Source organism: Uranotaenia lowii, chromosome 2 (assembly GCF_029784155.1).
Source record: "Uranotaenia lowii strain MFRU-FL chromosome 2, ASM2978415v1, whole genome shotgun sequence".
Taxonomy (NCBI): Eukaryota; Metazoa; Arthropoda; class Insecta; order Diptera; family Culicidae; genus Uranotaenia; species Uranotaenia lowii.
Window position 1 is genome coordinate 383,144,862 of NC_073692.1, and position 25,980 is coordinate 383,170,841.

Below are 25,980 nucleotides of genomic sequence, written 5' to 3' on the forward strand. Positions count from 1 at the left end.
TAAGTTTATCTCCATCTGTGTTGAACAAAGAATTTGTGTTAGGTTAAAACTGACGATTGATTTGAGAAAACACCTGACAATGAACATTTCAAGGAGTTTCTCAAAAAAAAAACTGTGAAATCAGTGATTTTTCAGAAAATTCTGAGATCTGTGACACAGATTTTGTGTTGAAAATTTGCTCGAAATTCTGTAAAATTACAGATTTTTTTCGTGATTTCCATGCAGTGGTCCAGGACGAAACTTTACAGTGACAAAATTGATTACGAAGATACTATTTATAAGAGACTAATGGTGTCGTCAGCAAAAACGCTCATCAAATAATCCGGTTTAATAATCTTCAATCAAATATTGGAGCGTGCCAAATTTGAATGATATACAGGTAAAAATTTTCTCCAGAAAAAAGATAGAGGCAAATTGTCCTCTACTGAACTGCAGCAAACAGTTTTTGAGGCAACTTTACCTAAGACACCACATAAATATGACGATTCGTAAGCGAGTTATGATTTTTACGATATTGAAATGTTAGAGTGTGTCGAATATATCAGTATTCTGGCTCTAACTTTTGTGAATGAAATTGTACAAGAAATGTGTTTTCTTAGCATTTGTATAAAATTAAAATGCGCACATATTTTCCTCAGTAAGAAAACTTGAACCTGGAAGCTCTCGTTAGTTATAGGGTTTTTTTTGCAAAAACTTGTACATTTTCAACTGTAATACTTTGAATTCGTGCAAACAAAAAAAAAAGATTTTATTGTGGCATTACTTAGTTCAAATAACAAATATTCAATTGTGAAACTATGAGATATAGTTATTATTAAGTTCTATTAGTAACACTTTACCATCTTCGTGACATTCGTGTCATTATAAGAGATAGGTTATTTTCAAAACTTGAGAAATAAATATTCCAAAGTTTGTTAATTTTCCCTACAAATGCACACATTTTGAAACCCTTAGAAACAGAACATCCCCATTTCTTGTGCAAATGTCTAATTTTCATCATTTTGTTATTGCCTGAGTCTAATGCAATTCTTAACTAAACGATTATCTCACTGTTCTCTCTTTTAGAAAAATTTATAAAAACTAAAAGTTTCAAAAATAATAAAAACGGTTTTCAGTTTATTTTTTTATTTTTTATTTTCAACTTTTATTAGATATGTTGAATTGCTTATTAAAACATTGCAATGGACTAAAGCCAAAACAAAACAATTTAAATTGGATTTTTGCATGAGAAATAGGGATGTTCTCCTTCTAAGGTTCTTTGAATGTGTGAATTTGTATGGAAAACTAACATACTTGGGATTTTTTTTCTCGAGTTTGAATAATTACTTTTCTTCCATTATTGCGCAATCAAATATTTGATATTTGAATTAAATAATGCCGTCATAAAAAATTTTCGGTTTGCACAAAACCAAGATATGACATCTTAACAAATACAAATTTTTGATAAAAAAAAACAGAACTTACATAACTAACGAATGCTTCCAGATACAAGTTTAATTACTGAAAAAAGAATGTGCGCATTTTGATTTCAAACAAATGCTTAGAAGACATGTTTCTTGTATGATTTCATATGCAAAAATTAGAGCCAGAATTCATTTCATTTTTTAACATTTCAATATTCAAAACATCATAACTCGCTTACGAATCGTCATATGCATGTGGTGTCTTCCGGTAAAGTTGACTCAAAAGCCGTTGTAGCTAACTTGATAGAAGACAATTTGGCTCTATCTGTTCACTGGAAATAGTTTTTAAGTGTTCAATCATGCAAAAATGGAACGCTCAAATATTTGATTGAAAATTATTAAAGGGCATGGTTTGATGAGCATTTTTGTTTAAGACACAATTCGTCAATCTCTTATAGTATCTTCGTTATTAATTTTGTCACGATAAAGTTCCGTCCAGGACCACTGTGCATTGGAGTTTTTAAGGTTTTCAGCCTTTTGTGCAATTGCTGCAATTTTTTCAAAAGGTCAAAGTGGCAAGAAAAAAAAATCAGACAAATTGATATTTTTATCTTTATCTTTATCTAAGGAATGGATTGAATTGTTTTAAGATATATTTGCTAAACAACTATCTTTGTTCAAATATATTATTCTTACCTATAAGGTAAGGTTGCCAGATTGCCCGGTATTATCACGGTTTGTCCGGATATTTAATACAAAATTTGGGAAAAGTTTGGAACGGTCCGGTTGCCCAGATTTCCTTAAGGGGGGGGTAGGGTCTAAAGGTTATAAAAAAACACCATTTTCACGATTTTTTTCTAGAGCTATCATTCAAACAAATGTATTCAAATTTTTTGCATTATACAAAGCATTGTTAAAAGAACGTTTAGTATTTTTTTCGAAGAAAAATATTAAAAAATGAACCGGTGACGGAGCACTTTCGAGGATGCCTTTTAGAAAACAGGATTTGCGGTGGACACTGTATCTCAGCACAGAATCATCTGAAGTCAAAAAATCAGAGCAAAATATTTTTAATAGATGTTTTTCTGGACCACAACGTTTTTATTTAACTAAAAAAAAAATTTATGAAATTTTTGTGGCTGTTTGAAGTAAAAACTACGATTTTTCAAGAAAAAATCCGCCATTTTTTATCTGTAAAATCTCCCCAAAGTAAAACGTTGGGGTCTGGTATTTTATATGTAGAAAATATGTTCCGAATTTGAAAAGAATCGGATAAGTAGTTTTCAAATGACGATGTCCACGGACTTTAAAAATGTGCTTTCGAGAATAACGCGTTTGAAGTTTCTGCTCTTGCTTTCTTGCAGTATTAGATAGGAGGAGATAAGGGCCTATAATTTCTACAGTTTTGCTTCAATTGACTTGAAAATTTGACACAACATTCTTGAAATGTTTTACAATAAGAAAATAAAAAAATAAAAAAATCGATTTTTTGAAAGTGTTAGACCCCTTAAAAAATACCCGGATTTTGCCCGGATTTATTCACTTTATTTGTTAAACCATTAATAAAAATCATAAACGAAAATAGAATAAATAAGAGAATTTTTCAGTCATGCGTTCAAACCGATATTTTTCAAAAAAGTTTTATAAGAACGATATAATAAGAATATAAAAATTTAAGTCCAAATACGATTGAAAATCTGCTAAGACCCAATTTGCTTTCGAGTTTTTTTGAATTTTTGATGAGCAATTCTTGGGTTTCGACCAAATTTGCCCGGATATTGCCCAGATTTTTTGTCGACAGTTTCTGAATCAAATGCTTGGATTTTGCCAGGTTTTTAGATAAAATTGTCCGGATTTGTCCGACCCGGATATGTGCTGAAAAATTCTGGCAACCTAATATAAGGACAGCTAAGCTTTTCAACGAAAGGAAAATGTCAAAAATGTTAATAATTGAACCTTTGCATTTATTATTTAAATAAATTTTCTGTTAAAAAGTCTACAACATGTTGCACATTTGCATTAATTTTCTTTTAAGTAATGGAAACTAAGTGAGAATTCTTTTATCATGTCGATGCAGAAGCTTGTATGTAATATCAAAAAGTATCTTGAGCAAGAAGGGTGCATGCTAGTTTGAATTACGAATGTTGCATTGCCTAGAAAATGGGACCCGGCGAAGTATAAGGGTTGATCAATATTTCCAAAATAATTATTTGAATCCATCTTTAATCGATAGTGTGATATTTGTTTCACAAGTTGATGTTCTATCGCAGTGAAACGGAAGTTTAATACCAAAAATTTCTCGAATTTTGAGAAACGGCCGCTGAGTGACCTTTTTACTTCATCGGATTCCGGATGAATGATTGCAAAAAAAAACTAGATTGTTTAGTTACAAAGCTGTACCCACTCACAAACCACCCAAACGTTAGTTGTTAGTTGTCGTTCCAACTAGTGATTTAGTTGCTGCCCGTTTAGCTCGTTTGATAGTGATGTTGTATTTAAAAAGACTAATGCATACTGTGTAAAAAAAAGCAAGTATATAGCCGTCGCTTCTCCATAAGTTGTCAGGGTGCTCACAAAATGCTAAAAATATTATCTTTGGAATCACACGTTTAACGATAAATTAATTCAACTGGAAACAATAAAAATACAATGAACACCCTGATAATTTATGATAACATTGAAATAAATAAGCAGTATCTGTTGAAAGCTCCCGCCCTGATCCTGCCCGAACCCCGCCCATCGTTTTCTGGAGCCCAACCAAGTTTCCTCAGTCATCGATTACCTACCCTTGAACCTGTATGTTTGAAACAGCCTCCGAAAGGTATGACAAAACTTTATTTAAATTTAACCTGAACAGTTTTCAATTTAGGATATGTAAAATTGCAGCACTCGACGGCTGTGGGATAATTATGAAGAAAAATACACAGTTTTCAATACTCGCATCCAAAACTAGTGTTTTATCCACAAATTCTCGGCTCGTGAATTTTTGATGACTTGTTTATCGAAAGAAAATATTTTTATTAAGAAAATAATTACTTCTTACTATTCAGGAATTTTAAATATCATCTTCATAATCCGATAACTACTGTGCAATTTTTCAAACCGTATGTGCTTTGTTCCGGAGTAACTATCTAATAGTGATGAAAGCCCCCAAAATAAATGGTTCCACAAAAGTTCAACTAGTTATGCTGCCTCATAAAAGCGGAAAAGGTTCACACTTCCGCACATTCAACAGGTTGAACTATTCTCTCGGCCGAAAGGCAAGTGGCTTCATTTTTCTTCTCTATTTTCTGGTTGACTTTTTTCAGCCGGAGGCTGAATAGAGAGGTCACGAGAATGGTTCAATTTTTGTGGTAAGAATTTTCCTTTAAAAAAAATTATGAAAAAATTAACAATATAACCTATCTGTGAGCCGAAACACTCGAAGTTCAAAAGGTTTAGAAATCGAAAATTCATCTTAGAAAAAATTGAACTAGATCAACGAAAATACGTTTAAAACGCCATACCTGACTTCATGCAGTTCAACAGATGAGGAAGTGAAAAACCAGGGAAAAAATTTCTTTCTTTGTAACCAAGAATGTGTCACTAGCTGAACTATTCATCATCATTGGTATCGCCACTAGGAACCTTTTCAAAGAAGTGACTTCAGAGCTTCCTTTTCTCTCTGTTCAAATATGAAATAAAAATTTTTGGAATCGTTCATTCATTCGAAATCGAATAGTGGCCCTCTTTTACATCAAACTGCCCCTGATTTTTTTCCAACTGTTTTAGCTCAGAGCAATTGAGGAAATTTGGTGGGTAAAAAATTCAAGTGAAACAAGAAACTTGTTTCCTTGAAAATTTTAAATTTTTTTCACAATTTTAGTAAATACGTGTTTTGTTAAATTTTTCATGTTTTCACCTAAAATTATTCCAAAAAACTTCAAACTTTTAATTTTCTTCACAAAAAATTCGAAATCAACCAAAATATTTCAGCTTTACCAAAAATAAATGGCTGAATACAAATCCAGAAGCCAAATATTATGGTAAATAAAAAGTTCAATTAGCTTACGCCATAAAAATCCCACAACTCAAAAACCACACGAGTAATGTGAGCAATACATAACAACTGTTAATCCTTTGAACAGAGCGTTCAATCCCCGTGCGGCCCATTCAACGCCATTCACGTAACACTCAATCTTTTCAACCAACAGAGAGGGAGATTGAATTACAAATTACGAAACAATTATCCCTGACTCCACCACCCCTTTTTTTCTTGCCACACCTGCTGTTGGCGCTGCTGCGAAAGTTACGCGGTGACACCTTGTTAGTGCTATTCCAGGCCTACAGCAGCCACTTCATTGACACAACTTGCTCAACCACACTTAGGACTGGAGCCAATGTTGTGGGTGGGTGGCTGTGAAAATCTCGCACCTCCCCCATTCATGAACAGGTGGTTGTTACCGATTTGATTGATGGTCTCCTCCTGCTTCAGCGAATAGATGGCACGTGTGTGGGTGTGCCGAGCGAGATTGTTTGTCACCCTTTGGGGAAAAAGCGATCGTTCGGGCAAACCAAAGCACGTACACACTCTTGGGACAACACGATTTTTCACTTCCGGCCTAGTTTGCGGAATGAATTACTGCTAAATTTACTCCGCTGACTGGTTTGGTTTGGTTGTTGATTTTTCCAGTGTGTTGGGGTGAGAAATTTTCTGAGGTGGCAAGAGAAATAAATAAGCTGTTTTTTTTTCGAGCCAACCACATTCTTACTGTTTTGGAAAGATTGACAGGATGAATTACAAGTCGAAATTTTCATGAAATATTAAACGTAAACCTTAATTGTCATTTTTGTCAATTTTGTCAATTTTGTCAATTTTGTCAATTTTGTCAATTTTGTCAATTTTGTCAATTTTGTCAATTTTGTCAATTTTGTCAATTTTGTCAATTTTGTCAATTTTGTCAATTTTGTCAATTTTGTCAATTTTGTCAATTTTGTCAATTTTGTCAATTTTGTCAATTTTGTCAATTTTGTCAATTTTGTCAATTTTGTCAATTTTGTCAATTTTGTCAATTTTGTCAATTTTGTCAATTTTGTCAATTTTGTCAATTTTGTCAATTGTGTCAATTTTGTCAATTTTGTCAATTTTGTCAATTTTGTCAATTTTGTCAATTTTGTCAATTTTGTCAATTTTGTCAATTTTGTCAATTTTGTCAATTTTGTCAATTTTGTCAATTTTGTCAATTTTGTCAATTTTGTCAATTTTGTCAATTTTGTCAATTTTGTCAATTTTGTCAATTTTGTCAATTTTGTCAGTTTTGTCAATTTTGTCAATTTTGTCAATTTTGTCAATTTTGTCAATTTTGTCAATTTTGTCAATTTTGTCAATTTTGTCAATTTTGTCAATTTTGTCAATTTTGTCAATTTTGTCAATTTTGTCAATTTTGTCAATTTTGTCAATTTTGTCAATTTTGTCAATTTTGTCAATTTTGTCAATTTTGTCAATTTTGTCAATTTTGTCAATTTTGTCAATTTTGTCAATTTTGTCAATTTTGTCAATTTTGTCAATTTTGTCAATTTTGTCAATTTTGTCAATTTTGTCAATTTTGTCAATTTTGTCAATTTTGTCAATTTTGTCAATTTTGTCAATTTTGTCAATTTTGTCAATTTTGTCAATTTTGTCAATTTTGTCAATTTTGTCAATTTTGTCAATTTTGTCAATTTTGTCAATTTTGTCAATTTTGTCAATTTTGTCAATTTTGTCAATTTTGTCAATTTTGTCAATTTTGTCAATTTTGTCAATTTGGTCAATTTTGTCAATTTTGTCAATTTTGTCAATTTTGTCAATTTTGTCAATTTTGTCAATTTTGTCAATTTTGTCAATTTTGTCAATTTTGTCAATTTTGTCAATTTTGTCAATTTTGTCAATTTTGTCAATTTTGTCAATTTTGTCAATTTTGTCAATTTTGTCAATTTTGTCAATTTTGTCAATTTTGTCAATTTTGTCAATTTTTTTCAATTTTGTCAATTTTGTCAATTTTTTTCAATTTTGTCAATTTTGTCAATTTTTTTCAATTTTGTCAATTTTGTCAATTTTTTTCAATTTTGTCAATTTTGTCAATTTTGTCAATTTTGTCAATTTTGTCAATTTTGTCAATTTTGTCAATTTTGTCAATTTTGTCAATTTTGTCAATTTTGTCAATTTTGTCAATTTTGTCAATTTTGTCAATTTTGTCAATTTTGTCAATTTTGTCAATTTTGTCAATTTTGTCAATTTTGTCAATTTTGTCAATTTTGTCAATTTTGTCAATTTTTTTCAATTTTGTCAATTTTGTCAATTTTTTTCAATTTTGTCAATTTTGTCAATTTTTTTCAATTTTGTCAATTTTGTCAATTTTGACAATTTTGTCAATTTTGTCAATTTTGTCAATTTTGTCAATTTTGTCAATTTTGTCAATTTTGTCTATTTTGTCAATTTTGTCAATTTTGTCAATTTTGTCAATTTTGTCAATTTTGTCAATTTTGTCAATTTTGTCAATTTTGTCAATTTTGTCAAGTTTTTGTCAATTTTGTCAATTTTGTCAAGTTTTTGTCAATTTTGTCAATTTTGTCAATTTTGTCAATTTTGTCAATTTTGTCAATTTTGTCAATTTTGTCAATTTTGTCAATTTTGTCAATTTTGTCAATTTTGTCAATCTTGTCAATTTTGTCAATTTTGTCAATTTTGTCAATTTTGTCAATTTTGTCAATTTTGTCAATTTTGTCAATTTTGTCAACTTTGTCAATTTTGTCAATTTTGTCAATTTTTTCAATTTTTTCAATTTTGTCAATTTTGTCAATTTTGTCAATTTTGTCAATTTTGTCAATTTTGTCAATTTTGTCAATTTTGTCAATTTTGTGAATTTTATCAATTTTGTCCATTTTGTCAATTTTATCAATTTGGTCAATTTTGTCAATTTTGTCAATTTTGTCAATTTTGTCAATTTTGTCAATTTTGTCAATTTTGTCAATTTTGTCAATTTTGTCAATTTTGTCAATTTTGTCAATTTTGTCAATTTTGTCAATTTTGTCAATTTTGTCAATTTTTTCAATTTTGTCAATTTTGTCAATTTTGTCAATTTTGTCAATTTTGTCAATTTTGTCAATTTTGTCAATTTTGTCAATTTTGTCAATTTTGTCAATTTTGTCAATTTTGTCAATTTTGTCAATTTTGTCAATTTTGTCAATTTTGTCAATTTTGTCAATTTTGTCAATTTTGTCAATTTTGTCAATTTTGTCAATTTTGTCAATTTTGTCAATTTTGTCAATTTTGTCAATTTTGTCAATTTTGTCAATTTTGTCAATTTTGTCAATTTTGTCAATTTTGTTAATTTTGTCAATTTTGTCAATTTTGTCAATTTTGTCAATTTTGTCAATTTTGTCAATTTTGTCAATTTTGTCAATTTTGTCAATTTTGTCAATTTTGTCAATTTTGTCAATTTTGTCAATTTTGTCAATTTTGACATTTTTGACATTTTTGACATTTTTGACATTTTTGACATTTTTGACATTTTTGACATTTTTGACATTTTTGACATTTTTGACATTTTTGACATTTTTGACATTTTTGACATTTTTGACATTTTTGACATTTTTGACATTTTTGACATTTTTGACATTTTTGACATTTTTGACATTTTTGACATTTTTGACATTTTTGACATTTTTGACATTTTTGACATTTTTGACATTTTTGACATTTTTGACATTTTTGACATTTTTGACATTTTTGACATTTTTGACATTTTTGACATTTTTGACATTTTTGACATTTTTGACATTTTTGACATTTTTGACATTTTTGACATTTTTGACATTTTTGACATTTTTGACATTTTTGACATTTTTGACATTTTTGACATTTTTGACATTTTTGACATTTTTGACATTTTTGACATTTTTGACATTTTTGACATTTTTGACATTTTTGACATTTTTGACATTTTTGACATTTTTGACAATTTTTGACATTTTTGACATTTTTGACATTTTTGACATTTTTGACATTTTTGACATTTTTGACATTTTTGACATTTTTGACATTTTTGACATTTTTGACATTTTTGACATTTTTGACATTTTTGACATTTTTGACATTTTTGACATTTTTGACATTTTTGACATTTTTGACATTTTTGACATTTTTGACATTTTTGACATTTTTGACATTTTTGACATTTTTGACATTTTTGACATTTTTGACATTTTTGACATTTTTGACATTTTTGACATTTTTGACATTTTTGACATTTTTGACATTTTTGACATTTTTGACATTTTTGACATTTTTGACATTTTTGATATTTTTGATATTTTTGACATTTTTGACATTTTTGATATTTTTGACATTTTTGACATTTTTTGACATTTTTGACATTTTTGACATTTTTGACATTTTTGACATTTTTGACATTTTTGACATTTTTGACATTTTTGACATTTTTGACATTTTTGACATTTTTGACATTTTTGACATTTTTGACATTTTTGACATTTTTGACATTTTTGACATTTTTGACATTTTTGACATTTTTGACATTTTTGACATTTTTGACATTTTTGACATTTTTGACATTTTTGACATTTTTGACATTTTTGACATTTTTGACATTTTTGACATTTTTGACATTTTTGACATTTTTGACATTTTTGACATTTTTGACATTTTTGACATTTTTGACATTTTTGACATTTTTGACATTTTTGACATTTTTGATATTTTTGACATTTTTGACATTTTTGACATTTTTTACATTTTTGACATTTTTGACATTTTTGACATTTTTTACATTTTTGACATTTTTGACATTTTTGACATTTTTGACATTTTTGACATTTTTGACATTTTTGACATTTTTGACATTTTTGACATTTTTGACATTTTTGACATTTTTGACGTTTTTGACATTTTTGACATTTTTGACATTTTTGACATTTTTGACATTTTTGACATTTTTGACATTTTTGACATTTTTGACATTTTTGACATTTTTGACATTTTTGACATTTTTGACATTTTTGACATTTTTGACATTTTTGACATTTTTGACATTTTTGACATTTTTGACATTTTTGACATTTTTGACATTTTTGACATTTTTGACATTTTTGACATTTTTGACATTTTTGACATTTTTGACATTTTTGACATTTTTGACATTTTTGACATTTTTGACATTTTTGACATTTTTGACATTTTTGACATTTTTGACATTTTTGACATTTTTGACATTTTTGACATTTTTGACATTTTTGACATTTTTGACATTTTTGACATTTTTGACATTTTTGACATTTTTGACATTTTTGACATTTTTGACATTTTTTTTTTTTTTTTTTATTTATTTAGGACCTTTTTTAACATTCGGTCCAAATTATGTATCAAAAATACAATAAAGCTTAAATTCTATCATACAACTGAATAAATTTTAGATATTCCAAAACTTTTTTCGCCATGCTACTGTCGTCCGCTAAAGCTTCTCTCAGATTTCCTGGTACTCCATGGTTTCTCCGTTCGTCTTCCAGTTGTGGACACATTGCCATAAAATGCTTCACTGTTAATGCTTCATTACACCTGGGGCACAGTGGATGATCAACTTTGTCCAGAAGAAATGCATGTGTGAGCTGAGTGTGCCCGATGCGCAGTCGTGCTAAGATGACATCTTCTCGCCTATTACTTTGGAACACAGCTTTGAAGGGTAATACGGTGTTTTTAACCTCACGCAGTTTGTTATTAGGACTCGAGTGCCAGTCAGCCTGCCATCTATTTGTTATTTGATTTTTGATGATTTTCCGAACTTCTTTTAAGTCAACGAGAAGTTGTTCGTCTTCTGTTAGTTCCAACGCCTTTTTTGCCTCCTGGTCAGCTTTCTCATTTCCGGGAATGCCAATATGACTCGGAACCCAACAAAATACTACCTCTGCGCCTATTTCTGTTATCTTATGAAGGAGGATTTGTATTTGATCTTTCCACCTGGAATTTACCTTGTGCTTTTCCAGACTCGTTATCACACTCATGGAGTCCGTACAAAGGAGATAGGCCCGGGCAACTCGTTGATCGACAATCCATGAAAGTGCATGCTTGACGGCCTCGCTCTCCGCTGCGAAAATGCTGCATATGTCATTCAGTCGTTTTTGAAGCACGAATTCCTCGCTTACTACGCCATATCCACACTTAGAATTCTGCTTGGATCCGTCGGTATAAATTGTCCTATGGATGCGATATTTTGTACGCCGTAGCACACAAAAAGTGTTTCTTAGATCATTTGGAGGGGCTCCTTGAGCAAGTTTCATGTGCAGACTTTTATCTACTCGAGGCTTCGTTCTGTGCCATGGTGGGCATTCTGGGATACCAAAACTAGCTATTCTTGGAAGGTGAACACCTAGTTCGTTCATTCCATCTCGTCCTCTATTTTGGAAGGTGTTTGCTTGAATTCTCGGTCTTTCTCCCCACCGTTCATCAGAACTAGAACCCTCGTCACTAGAACTGCTGCTGCTGACATTATTCTCGACCACTGCGGTGACTTCAGTTCCAAAATTTTGCTCTGCATGGCCAACGGCTGAGCGACGAACCGTATAAAGCATAGTTCGCTGATCGATTAATGTTTTCAAACTGGGGATTCCAGTTTCGACCTGAAGACTCACAATCGGGCTTGTGATGAATGCACCTACTATCGCCCGGAGACCTGCGTTATGTACTTTTTCCAGGGATTGAAGAGCTTTTCCGTCCATTGCGGACAAGATAGGAGCTGCGTAGAGGAGTTTTTCCAATATTGTTGAACGGTACAACTTTAGCAAGGTGTTCCGATCTCCTCCCCAAGTTCTAGAGGCTATACTCCGAATGAAGATTATTTTTTGTTGGCATGCTGCTTTCACCTCTTCGGCGTGAGCTCGGAACTTCAGGTGTTGGTCGAGTATTACTCCAAGGCATTTATGGCTGGTCTTACGAGGCACTATGGCTCCATTCAGCTTTAAGTTGCTTCGGCTCGGTGGTTTCTTCTTTCGAGGTGTACGATATACGACAGTGACGCTCTTTTCTGCTGATATTTTGAATCCTGATTTTGATTCCCATGATTCAAGCTGGTTAAGGGCAATTTGCAGCTTATTTTCTGTGCTCTCGGCGTCAGGACCGGTTGCGATTAAGATGACATCATCAGCGTATATCAAGCATTGTATATTTGCTGGCAGGTAGTTGTTGAGGGTATTTATTGCCAGTAAAAACATGGTCACACTAAGAACCGAACCTTGGCACAGGCCGGTCTCCATCGTTTTGCTGCTTGACATTGTTCCGTTCGTTGTTACTTGGAAAACTCTTTTGCGTAGTGTCTCTTGTAGAAAACTTAGCATTTTTCCACCGATGTTGTTGTTCGCCAACTGTTCCAAACAAAGCCGGCGCCACGTTGTGTCGTATGCCTTGCTTATGTCCAGGAAGGCTACCTGTGCTACAAGGTTTTTGCTGAACACTTCACGGATTATCTCTTCCAACGTGCAGAGGTGATCTGTGGTGCTTCTTCCCTTTCGAAACGCATATTGATGTTTATAGAGCAATCCTCTGGTTTCCAGCAGGTGCATCAGTCGATTGTTGATCATGCGTTCAAAGACCTTTCCCAAACAGCTGTTTAGATAAATTGGGCGATAGTTCAGAGGATCTGAGCGCTGCCCTTTGCCTTTAAATATTGGCACGACAAGGGATTTCGTCCATTCCGTCGGGTACACAGATGCTTCCCACAGCCGATTGTATGTATCCAGAAGCAATTGTTTACCATCTAAGGGGAGATGGGTTATCATCCCGTAATGGATATTGTCCAGTCCAGGTGAGGAGCCTTTAAGTCCTTCCAACGCTTCTTCGAGTTCGTACATGCTGAAGCTCCGGTTGTGATGGCCTGTATCAGCAGGTATGAACAACGGATTTGATTCAACCCGCCGTTTGTGCGTAACAAAATTTTGACTGTATGCACTCTCGCTGGACACATTTTGAAAAGCGATTCCAAGGAGCTCACAAATTGCATCAGAGTCTGTCGCTGTTTTGCCATCGTAGCATATCGAACTTATTTGGCTGTTCTGATTCTTCCCTTGAATTTTCCGGTAATTACTCCACATTTCCTTCAGCGGGGTCTGTGAGGAGAAATTTTCCGCAAGTTCTTGCCAGCTTTTTCTCTTTGCTTCGATGATAGCTTCTTTTGCAGCAACGTTTGCGCTCCGAAAGTTTTCTTCTTGTTGTTCTTGGTGTACTCTGTTGGCTTTAAGCCGTCTCAGTGCACTCCTCCTTTTTTTCACGAGTTCTGCAATTGTTGGATTCCACCATGGGACGCACTTTTTTCCTGAGAAGCCTTTAGATTGAGGGATGGACAATTCAGCTGCATTGAGTATAGTTTGTGTAATTTTTTCGACTTGTACTTCTACGTTGTCATCTCGAGTAAAACTAAGAGCACCTTGGTACTGTTCCCAGTTGGCTTCCTCAATTTTCCAGCTCTTTCGGCGAGTTTGAGGAGTAATATTCCCAGGAAAAATAACTCTTATCGGTAGATGGTCGCTACTGAAGGCATCAGGTACCACGTCCCACTCAAGTAATCCTGCTAGCTCGTTTGAACAGACGGCTACATCTAGGCAGGAGAAGGTTCCGTGTCGTTGGTCGACATATGTCGGCTCTCCGTTATTAAGCATGATCAAGTTGTTTTCCTCTATTAGTTCGGCTATGGTGCTTCCACGTACACTGACATGGTCCGAACCCCACAACGGGTGGTGGGCGTTCAAATCTCCGATTAATAGAGTCGGCTTTGGGATTTGATTAATGAGGGCTGTTAATTGCGACTTTTCAATATGCTCTCGTGGTGGTAAATAAATGTTTAAAACGTTCACGTTGAATGGAACTCCAATTTGGATGGCTACCGCTTCGAAAGTAGTTTCGAGCTCAATTTCTGTGCTGTCGATATTCTCCTTTACTGCAATTGCAACTCCGCCTGATGCTCGGCTTCCTGTCGAGCGGGGGCGGTGATATACATTGTATCCCGAAATCCGTGGGCGATGTTGGGGTTGGCACATTGTTTCCTGCAGGCATAATACTCGTGGCTGAATTTCTTGGATGAGAATATCCAGTTCAGCCTTCTTGGGCCTTAGTCCTTGAATGTTCCAGGAAATTACAGTTGGTGGTATGTTTAGTCTCGTAGGTATTCCTGAGCTGGTAGAGCGATGAGTAGGCTGACAGAACACAGGTTGAGGGATAGCTTCCCCGCTCCCGCTCCCGCTTCCTCGATCGTCTTCTCCTGTATTCAGAAGAGGGGGGGCTACTCCTTCTTCACCGGTCCCCAACGAGTGGTGGATGTTTTGCCGTTGTCGTGTGTTCCCAGTCGTTCCGTTAGAGTTTCCTGTTGAGTTGCGTGGTTCAATGCCGTCCGTTTCAGTTTCGATAATCTGTAGTCCGTAGTCGTGTCCATGTTCGAGTGCAGTGTCATTCATAATGCAGTTACTGTTTGTTTTGCTGGCCATTTTTATTCTTCGGGGGGCGACCTCTTCTCTTGACTACGGGCTGGTATTGACTCTCAGCGATTTCTTCTGATTTCGTGGGTGAACTTAGTGGTAGTGAGTTTTTAGAGCTCAGCTTCTGTTTTTTGAACTTTGGCGTTTCTTCAAAAGTTGTCGATTTTGCGGAAGAAAGGGATAATTGTTCATCATCCAATTCCATTTCATGTTCAGATGTGCTCTCAGAAATTTCCAAGTGCTCCTCTGCAGATTTCAATTTCGCTTTTAGTAAGTAAAATTCCTTTGCGACTTTTCTGAGGTTTTCGATTTCCCTTCGAAGTTTTCCAATTTCTTCCGATTCGTTTATTTGTGGCACTTTTTGCTTGAGCTCTGCGTTCTCTTGGGTCAATTTGGCTATTTGCAGGTCTTTTGCTTGATCTCTGCGGGTTTGATCGAGACGCTGTTGTGCTCCACAGACGTTGGCGTAAGAGTTTTCAGCGTGTTTCTGAGCGTAGACTTTTCTAGCTTCTCCAAATGTTATTCCGCTGTCGATTTTGATTTTTACAATCTCTTCTTCTTTCCGATACAATGGACAATTTCTGGAGATCGGGGAGTGACTCCCTCTGCAGTTTTTGCAGAAGGCGTTTTCTTGGCATTGATTGTCTTCAGCAGTTTCGTGGATATTCGAACAGTGTTTACATACTTCATCGTTGTTACATTTATCTTTTGTATGTCCATAAGTACAACATTTGTAACAGACTAATGGAGATGGGTAGAACAGGCGAGTTCTGCAATTTATAATTCCCACTCTGATTTCCTTGGGGATAACTGTTCCAGAAATTGTCAGGACAACTGTCGGTGTATTGATTTTATTTTTGTTTTCCGTACGAGTTATTCTGCGGACTTTAATCACTCCTTGAGAAGAGAGTTCTGTTTGTAATTCATCCTCCGTAAGTTCGCTGGCTTCTTTGCAGCTAATCACACAACGACTTACATTTAGGACGGGGTGGGGAATTATTTGAATTTTCGTGCCATCAATCAGTTCTGTCATTTGCGTGAGCTTTGCAGCTAGCTTTGAGCTACGAGTCTTAATAACGTACTTCGTTCCGTTGTTTTCCGTGTACGCAGCTTCAATTTTTCCGATGGATTGGTCAAGAGATTTGCTGATGATGAACGGATTTTTGGGTAATGGGTGCTGCTCATCAGCTGGGACTAACGACAAAATAATTAGCTTTCCGAAGGTTCCCAATCGATCCATATATTCAGGCAATGTCCTATCATTTCTATCTGCAGGATCTCCTGTTGTCGTTGCCCCCGTGGGGGGGCTTACTGCAGCCATGGCGGCTGCCAACTAGGTGTAGCTTTCAAGGTTTCTTCAGATGAGAACTTTTCTCAGGAACAAATAACGAATCAGACTAATGCGTTTTCACCGTAGTGAGGAACGACTACCCTTTTACCTCAAATTGCTTCGGTTCACCCAAGGGTTAAAGGTACAAGTGACCGGTAATGCGTTTCCGCCGAAGCGGGTAACGTCTACGCTTTTCCCTTTGATACTACTTTGGCCAAGCGTTAAAGGTACAACCTAAAGTAGGGACGTTTTACCCTTTTTTTTCTACGAGACTTGCCCAAGACGTCCAAAAGGTACAAACAAGCTCGGTGCTGGAACGACCAGCTCGCGCGCACTGCGATCGATGCGTTTAACCACGTTTCCTCAACAGATTTTTCGATGGAGGCGTATGGTTTCTTACATGTGCGGTGTGTAGTTAGAGCTTCAGACGTTTTACAGCAGATGTCTCGCAGGTGACAAGGAGATGCTGCTGCTGGTGAAGCTTTTCGCTCGCAACTAGATGGCTAGCGCTTTAGCCGTGCAAGCTCTACTTGCAAGCAATATTGCATGAAGCTGCTTTCTAGTTGGCTTGGTTCTGTCGCTATGTCAAAACAATGGACAAATGATGCCACTAGCCGGGACCAACTAAATTGTTTATATATCGTCTTTATCAAGCACTTTGAGGAATTTCTCCACTTCTTCACAAAACTCTTTGCTCCGCCGATTGAGCTCGCAACCAAACCACTATTCGCGGAAGTGAACTTCGCCCGAAATAAAAGATTCGAAAGTAGACCGTTAGAACGTACTTGTTTCCACTACCAAAGGTGCCTTGACAATTGTTGACATTTTTGACATTTTTGACATTTTTGACATTTTTGACATTTTTGACATTTTTGACATTTTTGACATTTTTGACATTTTTGACATTTTTGACATTTTTGACATTTTTGACATTTTTGACATTTTTGACATTTTTGACATTTTTGACATTTTTGACATTTTTGACATTTTTGACATTTTTGACATTTTTGACATTTTTGACATTTTTGACATTTTTGATATTTTTGATATTTTTGTCATTTTTGATATTTTTGACATTTTTGACATTTTTGACATTTTTGACATTTTTGACATTTTTGACATTTTTGACATTTTTGACATTTTTGACATTTTTGACATTTCTGACATTTTTGACATTTTTGACATTTTTGACATTTTTGATATTTTTGACATTTTTGACATTTTTGACATTTTTGACATTTTTGACATTTTTGACATTTTTGACATTTTTGACATTTTTGACATTTTTGACATTTTTGACATTTTTGACATTTTTGACATTTTTGACATTTTTGACATTTTTGACATTTTTGACATTTTTGACATTTTTGACATTTTAAACATTTTTGACATTTTTGACATTTTTGACATTTTTGACATTTTTGACATTTTGGACATTTTTGACATTTTTGACATTTTTGACATTTTTGACATTTTTGAAATTTTTGACATTTTTGACATTTTTGACATTTTTGACATTTTTGACATTTTTGACATTTTTGACATTTTTGACATTTTTGACATTTTTGACATTTTTGACATTTTTGACATTTTTGACATTTTTGACATTTTTGACATTTTTGACATTTTTGACATTTTTGACATTTTTGACATTTTTGACATTTTTGACATTTTTGACATTTTTGACATTTTTGACATTTTTGACATTTTTGACATTTTTGACATTTTTGACATTTTTGACATTTTTGACATTTTTGACATTTTTGACATTTTTGACATTTTTGACATTTTTGACATTTTTGACATTTTTGACATTTTTGACATTTTTGACATTTTTTGATATTTTTGACATTTTTGACATTTTTGACATTTTTGACATTTTTGACATTTTTGACATTTTTGACATTTTTGACATTTTTGACATTTTTGACATTTTTGACATTTTTGACATTTTTGACATTTTTGACATTTTTGACATTTTTGACATTTTTGACATTTTTGACATTTTTGACATTTTTGACATTTTTGACATTTTTGACATTTTTGACATTTTTGACATTTTTTGATATTTTTGACATTTTTGACATTTTTGACATTTTTGACATTTTTGACATTTTTGATATTTTTGACATTTTTGACATTTTTGACATTTTTGACATTTTTGACATTTTTACATTTTTGACATTTTTTACATTTTTGACATTTTTGACATTTATTACATTTTTGACATTTTTGACATTTTTGACATTTTTGACGTTTTTGACATTTTTGACATTTTTGACATTTTTGACATTTTTGACATTTTTGACATTTTTGACATTTTTGACATTTTTGACATTTTTGACATTTTTGACATTTTTGACATTTTTGACATTTTTGACATTTTTGACATTTTTGACATTTTTGACATTTTTGACATTTTTGACATTTTTGACATTTTTGACATTTTTGACATTTTTGTTTTTGACATTTTTGACATTTTTGACATTTTTGACATTTTTGACATTTTTGACATTTTTGACATTTATGACATTTTTGACATTTTTGACATTTTTGACATTTTTGACATTTTTGACATTTTTGACATTTTTGACATTTTTGACATTTTTGACATTTTTGACATTTTTGACATTTTTGACATTTTTGACATTTTTGACATTTTTGACATTTTTGACATTTTTGACATTTTTGACATTTTTGACATTTTTGACATTTTTGACATTTTTGACATTTTTGACATTTTTGACATTTTTGACATTTTTGACATTTTTGACATTTTTGACATTTTTGACATTTTTGACATTTTTGACATTTTTGACATTTTTGACATTTTTGACATTTTTGACATTTTTGACATTTTTGACATTTTTGACATTTTTGACATTTTTGACATTTTTGACATTTTTGACATTTTTGACATTTTTGACATTTTTGACATTTTTGACATTTTTGACATTTTTGACATTTTTGACATTTTTGACATTTTTGACATTTTTGACATTTTTGACATTTTTGACATTTTTGACATTTTTGACATTTTTGACATTTTTGACATTTTTGACATTTTTGACATTTTTGACATTTTTGACATTTTTGACATTTTTGACATTTTTGACATTTTTGACATTTTTGACATTTTTGACATTTTTGACATTTTTGACATTTTTGACATTTTTGACATTTTTGACATTTTTGACATTTTTGACATTTTTGACATTTTTGACATTTTTGACATTTTTGACATTTTTGACATTTTTGATATTTTTGACATTTTTGACATTTTTGATATTTTTGACATTTTTGACATTTTTTGATATTTTTGACATTTTTGACATTTTTTGATATTTTTGACATTTTTGACATTTTTGACATTTTTGACATTTTTGACATTTTTGACATTTTTGACATTTTTGACATTTTTGACATTTTTGACATTTTTGACATTTTTGACATTTTTGACATTTTTGACATTTTTGACATTTTTGACATTTTTGACATTTTTGACATTTTTGACATTTTTGACATTTTTGACATTTTTGACATTTTTGACATTTTTGACATTTTTGACATTTTTGACATTTTTGACATTTTTGACATTTTTGACATTTTTGACATTTTTGACATTTTTGACATTTTTGACATTTTTGACATTTTTGACATTTTTGACATTTTTGACATTTTTGACATTTTTGACATTTTTGATATTTTTGACATTTTTGACATTTTTGACATTTTTGACATTTTTGACATTTTTGACATTTTTTACATTTTTGACATTTTTGACATTTTTGACATTTTTGACATTTTTGACATTTTTGACATTTTTGACATTTTTGACATTTTTGACATTTTTGACATTTTTGACGTTTTTGACATTTTTGACATTTTTGACATTTTTGACATTTTTGACATTTTTGACATTTTTGACATTTTTGACATTTTTGACATTTTTGACATTTTTGACATTTTTGACATTTTTGACATTTTTGACATTTTTGACATTTTTGACATTTTTGACATTTTTGACATTTTTGACATTTTTGACATTTTTGACATTTTTGACATTTTTGACATTTTTGACATTTTTGACATTTTTGACATTTTTGACATTTTTGACATTTTTGACATTTTTGACATTTTTGACATTTTTGACATTTTTGACATTTTTGACATTTTTGACATTTTTGACATTTTTGACATTTTTGACATTTTTGACATTTTTGACATTTTTGACATTTTTGACATTTTTGACATTTTTGACATTTTTGACATTTTTGACATTTTTGACATTTTTGACATTTTTGACATTTTTGACATTTTTGACATTTTTGACATTTTTGACATTTTTGACATTTTTGACATTTTTGACATTTTTGACATTTTTGACATTTTTGACATTTTTGACATTTTTGACATTTTTGACATTTTTGACATTTTTGACATTTTTGACATTTTTGACATTTTTGACATTTTTGACATTTTTGACATTTTTGACATTTTTGACATTTTTGACATTTTTGACATTTTTGACATTTTTGACATTTTTGACATTTTTGACATTTTTGACATTTTTGACATTTTTGACATTTTTGACATTTTTGACATTTTTGACATTTTTGTCATTTTTGATATTTTTGATATTTTTGTCATTTTTGATATTTTTGACATTTTTGACATTTTTGACATTTTTGACATTTTTGACATTTTTGACATTTTTGACATTTTTGACATTTTTGACATTTTTGACATTTCTGACATTTTTGACATTTTTGACATTTTTGACATTTTTGATATTTTTGACATTTTTGACATTTTTGACATTTTTGACATTTTTGACATTTTTGACATTTTTGACATTTTTGACATTTTTGACATTTTTGACATTTTTGACATTTTTGACATTTTAAACATTTTTGACATTTTTGACATTTTAAACATTTTTGACATTTTTGACATTTTGGACATTTTTGACATTTTTGACATTTTTGACATTTTTGACATTTTTGAAATTTTTGACATTTTTGACATTTTTGACATTTTTGACATTTTTGACATTTTTGACATTTTTGACATTTTTGACATTTTTGACATTTTTGACATTTTTGACATTTTTGACATTTTTGACATTTTTGACATTTTTGACATTTTTGACATTTTTGACATTTTTGACATTTTTGACATTTTTGACATTTTTGACATTTTTGACATTTTTGACATTTTTGACATTTTTGACATTTTTGACATTTTTGACATTTTTGACATTTTTGACATTTTTGACATTTTTGACATTTTTGACATTTTTGACATTTTTGACATTTTTGACATTTTTGACATTTTTGACATTTTTGACATTTTTGACATTTTTGACATTTTTTGATATTTTTGACATTTTTGACATTTTTGACATTTTTGACATTTTTGACATTTTTGACATTTTTGACATTTTTGACATTTTTGACATTTTTGACATTTTTGACATTTTTGACATTTTTGACATTTTTGACATTTTTGACATTTTTGACATTTTTGACATTTTTGACATTTTTGACATTTTTGACATTTTTGACATTTTTGACATTTTTGATATTTTTGACATTTTTGACATTTTTGACATTTTTGACATTTTTGACATTTTTGACATTTTTTACATTTTTGACATTTTTGACATTTTTTACATTTTTGACATTTTTGACATTTTTGACATTTTTGACATTTTTGACATTTTTGACGTTTTTGACATTTTTGACATTTTTGACATTTTTGACATTTTTGACATTTTTGACATTTTTGACATTTTTGACATTTTTGACATTTTTGACATTTTTGACATTTTTGACATTTTTGACATTTTTGACATTTTTGACATTTTTGACATTTTTGACATTTTTGACATTTTTGACATTTTTGACATTTTTGACATTTTTGACATTTTTGACATTTTTGACATTTTTGACATTTTTGACATTTTTGACATTTTTGACATTTTTGACATTTTTGACATTTTTGACATTTTTGACATTTTTGACATTTTTGACATTTTTGACATTTTTGACATTTTTGACATTTTTGACATTTTTGACATTTTTGACATTTTTGACATTTTTGACATTTTTGACATTTTTGACATTTTTGACATTTTTGTCATTTTTGATATTTTTGATATTTTTGTCATTTTTGATATTTTTGACATTTTTGACATTTTTGACATTTTTGACATTTTTGACATTTTTGACATTTTTGACATTGACATTTTTGACATTTTTGACATTTCTGACATTTTTGACATTTTTGACATTTTTGACATTTTTGATATTTTTGACATTTTTTACATTTTTGACATTTTTGACATTTTTGACATTTTTGACATTTTTGACATTTTTGACATTTTTGACATTTTTGACATTTTTGACATTTTTGACATTTTTGACATTTTTGATATTTTTGACATTTTTGACATTTTTGACATATTTGACATTTTTGACATTTTTGACATTTTTGAAATTTTTGACATTTTTGACATTTTGGACATTTTTGACATTTTTGACATTTTTGACATTTTTAACATTTTTGACATTTTTGACATTTTTGACATTTTTGACATTTTTGACATTATTGACATTTTTGACATTTTTGACATTTTTGACATTATTGACATTTTTGACATTATTGACATTATTGACATTTTTGACATTTTTGACATTTTTGACATTTTTGACATTTTTGACATTTTTGACATTTTTGACATTTTTGACATTTTTGACATTTTTGACATTTTTGACATTTTTGACATTTTTGACATTTTTGACATTTTTGACATTTTTGACATTTTTGACATTTTTGACATTTTTGACATTTTTGACATTTTTGACATTATTGACATTTTTGACATTTTTGACATTTTTGACATTTTTGACATTTTTGACATTTTTGACATTTTTGACATTTTTGACATTTTTGACATTTTTGACATTTTTGACATTTTTGACATTTTTGACATTTTTGACATTTTTGACATTTTTGACATTTTTGACATTTTTGACATTTTTGACATTTTTGACATTTTTGACATTTTTGACATTATTGACATTTTTGACATTTTTGACATTTTTGACATTTTTGACATTATTGACATTTTTGACATTTTTGACATTATTGACATTTTTGACATTTTTGACATTATTGACATTTTTGACATTTTTGACATTTTTGACATTTTTGACATTTTTGACATTTTTGACATTTTTGACATTTTTGACATTTTTGACATTTTTGACATTTTTGACATTTTTGACATTTTTGACATTTTTGACATTTTTGACATTTTTGACATTTTTGACATTTTTGACATTTTTGACATTTTTGACATTTTTGACATTTTTGACATTTTTGAAATTTTTGAAATTTTTGACATTTTTGACATTTTTGACATTTTTGACATTTTTGACATGTTTGACATTTTTGACATTTTTGACATTTTTGACATTTTTGACATTTTTGACATTTTTGACATTTTTGACATTTTTGACATTTTTGACATTTTTGACATTTTTGACATTTTTGACATTTTTGACATTTTTGACATTTTTGACATTTTTGACATTTTTGACATTTTTGACATTTTTGACATTTTTGACATTTTTGACATTTTTGACATTTTTGACATTTTTGACATTTTTGACATTTTTGACATTTTTGACATTTTTGACATTTTTGACATTTTTGACATTTTTGACATTTTTAACATTTTTGACATTTTTGACATTTTTGACATTTTTGACATTTTTGACATTTTTGACATTTTTGACATTTTTGACATTTTTAAACATTTTTGACATTTTTGACATTTTTGACATTTTTGACATTTTTGACATTTTTGACATTTTTGACATTTTTGACATTTTTGACATTTTTGACATTTTTGACATTTTTGACATTTTTGACATTTTTGACATTTTTGACATTTTTGACATTTTTGACATTTTTGACATTTTTGACATTTTTAACATTTTTGACATTTTTGACATTTTTGACATTTTTGACATTTTTGACATTTTTGACATTTTTGACATTTTTGACATTTTTAAACATTTTTGACATTTTTGACATTTTTGATAGTTTTGATATTGATGACATTTTTGACATTTTTGACATTTTTGACATTTTTGACATTTTTGACATTTTTGACATTTTTGACATTTTTGACATTTTTGACATTTTTGACATTTTTGACATTTTTGACATTTTTGACATTTTTGACATTTTTGACATTTTTGACATTTTTGACATTTTTGACATTTTTGACATTTTTGACTTTTTTGACATTTTTGACATTTTTGACATTTTTGACATTTTTGACATTTTTGACATTTTTGACATTTTTGACATTTTTGACATTTTTGACATTTTTGACATTTTTGACATTTTTGACATTTTTGACATTTTTGACATTTTTGAAATTTTTGACATTTTTAGACATTTTTGACATTTTTAGACATTTTTGACATTTTTAACATTTTTGTCATATTTGACATTTTTGACATTTTTGATAGTTTTGATATTGATGACATTTTTGAGATTTTTTTTCGGCTACAAGCTTAAATTTCGAAAAATATTGTGATTCGACACACCTTACTGAATATGAAACATTAAATGAGTCACGACTGCTGTTTCAGTGTCTCCTCTTTCATCTTTCCTAAGCTGTACCTACCTGCTGAATGCTAGCTCTGCTTGTCTTCCGCCTGTAAAGTAAGCCATCCCACGTCGCCCGCCATCACACGAAAAGGATAAAGCTCATTGCTCGCCTTTGTTGATCCCCTCCCTCTCATCATCTTCCCCCATTTGCTCCTCCTTCCTGGCATCTTCCGGTTCATGCGTGTGTCGTATCCGCCCTAGATGTGTATCAATGTTTGTTGTTTGTTGTATTTCTTGTCGAAACATTCGGGTTCAGACCCTAATGGTACAGGTGGCGAGACGCGGCGCATCGGTCCTGAAGCGGCGGAAATCTCGAAACCGAATGGACGCCCCCGGGATGAAGAACTCGGCGACGGCAACGACTTCCTCGACGCTGGTTGGCGGCAATGCCGGTGGAATTAGCACTACCCCTACGGCCACCACCGGAACGGGTAGTTCTGGTGTGGGTGGAAGTGGGGGTGGTGGAGCGGGAGGTGCCTCTAGCAATAGTTGTTCCGGTGCCGGAGGAGGAGGAGCAGGAAGCCATGGGACACCCGGTCCAAGTGGGGGTGGTGGTGCAGCAGGAAGTGAAAATACTCTGGGAACTCCGATGACGCCGGCAGCAGATTCACATCTGTCCAAGAGCGAATCCGATGGCGATGTTGTCTTCTACATGGAGGAACCACGGGCAGCAGGTAAGACTCATTTGGAATTTTAGGCATATTCTATTACATGTTAGTTTCAACAAATCTTTTTAGATTTTGACTTCAAGAATTCGATGGGTTCTCGGTTTTTTTTTAATCTCTTCTTTCTCGACAAAATGTGAAAATACCAATATCTATGTACATTAAAGATCGATATCCGTCAGCTGTCCAAGAAATTTACTTTCAAATCTTCATAACTCTTTGGAAAAAAAAATTGGAAAAATGTGAAATATGGAACATATAACTGAAATCACGAGATACACAATCTGTAGAAAAATCAACTTCCGTTGACCACCGCAAGTGCTCCTACCAGCATGTCAGGAAAAAAAATTACACATTTGCCATTCGGGTCAATATGACCCGAGAGTTTGCATGCGTT

The 25,980-nt window shown here is 31.2% G+C and overlaps 1 protein-coding gene across 1 annotated transcript in view; it reads left to right on the forward strand.

Annotated features, from left to right (window-relative positions):
• LOC129743239 (potassium voltage-gated channel subfamily KQT member 1-like) overlaps positions 1 to 25,980 on the forward strand; it is a 207,650-nt gene that overhangs the window by 149,913 nt on the left and 31,757 nt on the right. The window contains exons 8-9 of the mRNA XM_055735216.1: positions 25,175 to 25,266; positions 25,498 to 25,592. Of these exons, the coding sequence (XP_055591191.1) occupies positions 25,175 to 25,266; positions 25,498 to 25,592 (187 nt within the window). The remainder of the gene's footprint in view (positions 1 to 25,174; positions 25,267 to 25,497; positions 25,593 to 25,980) is intronic.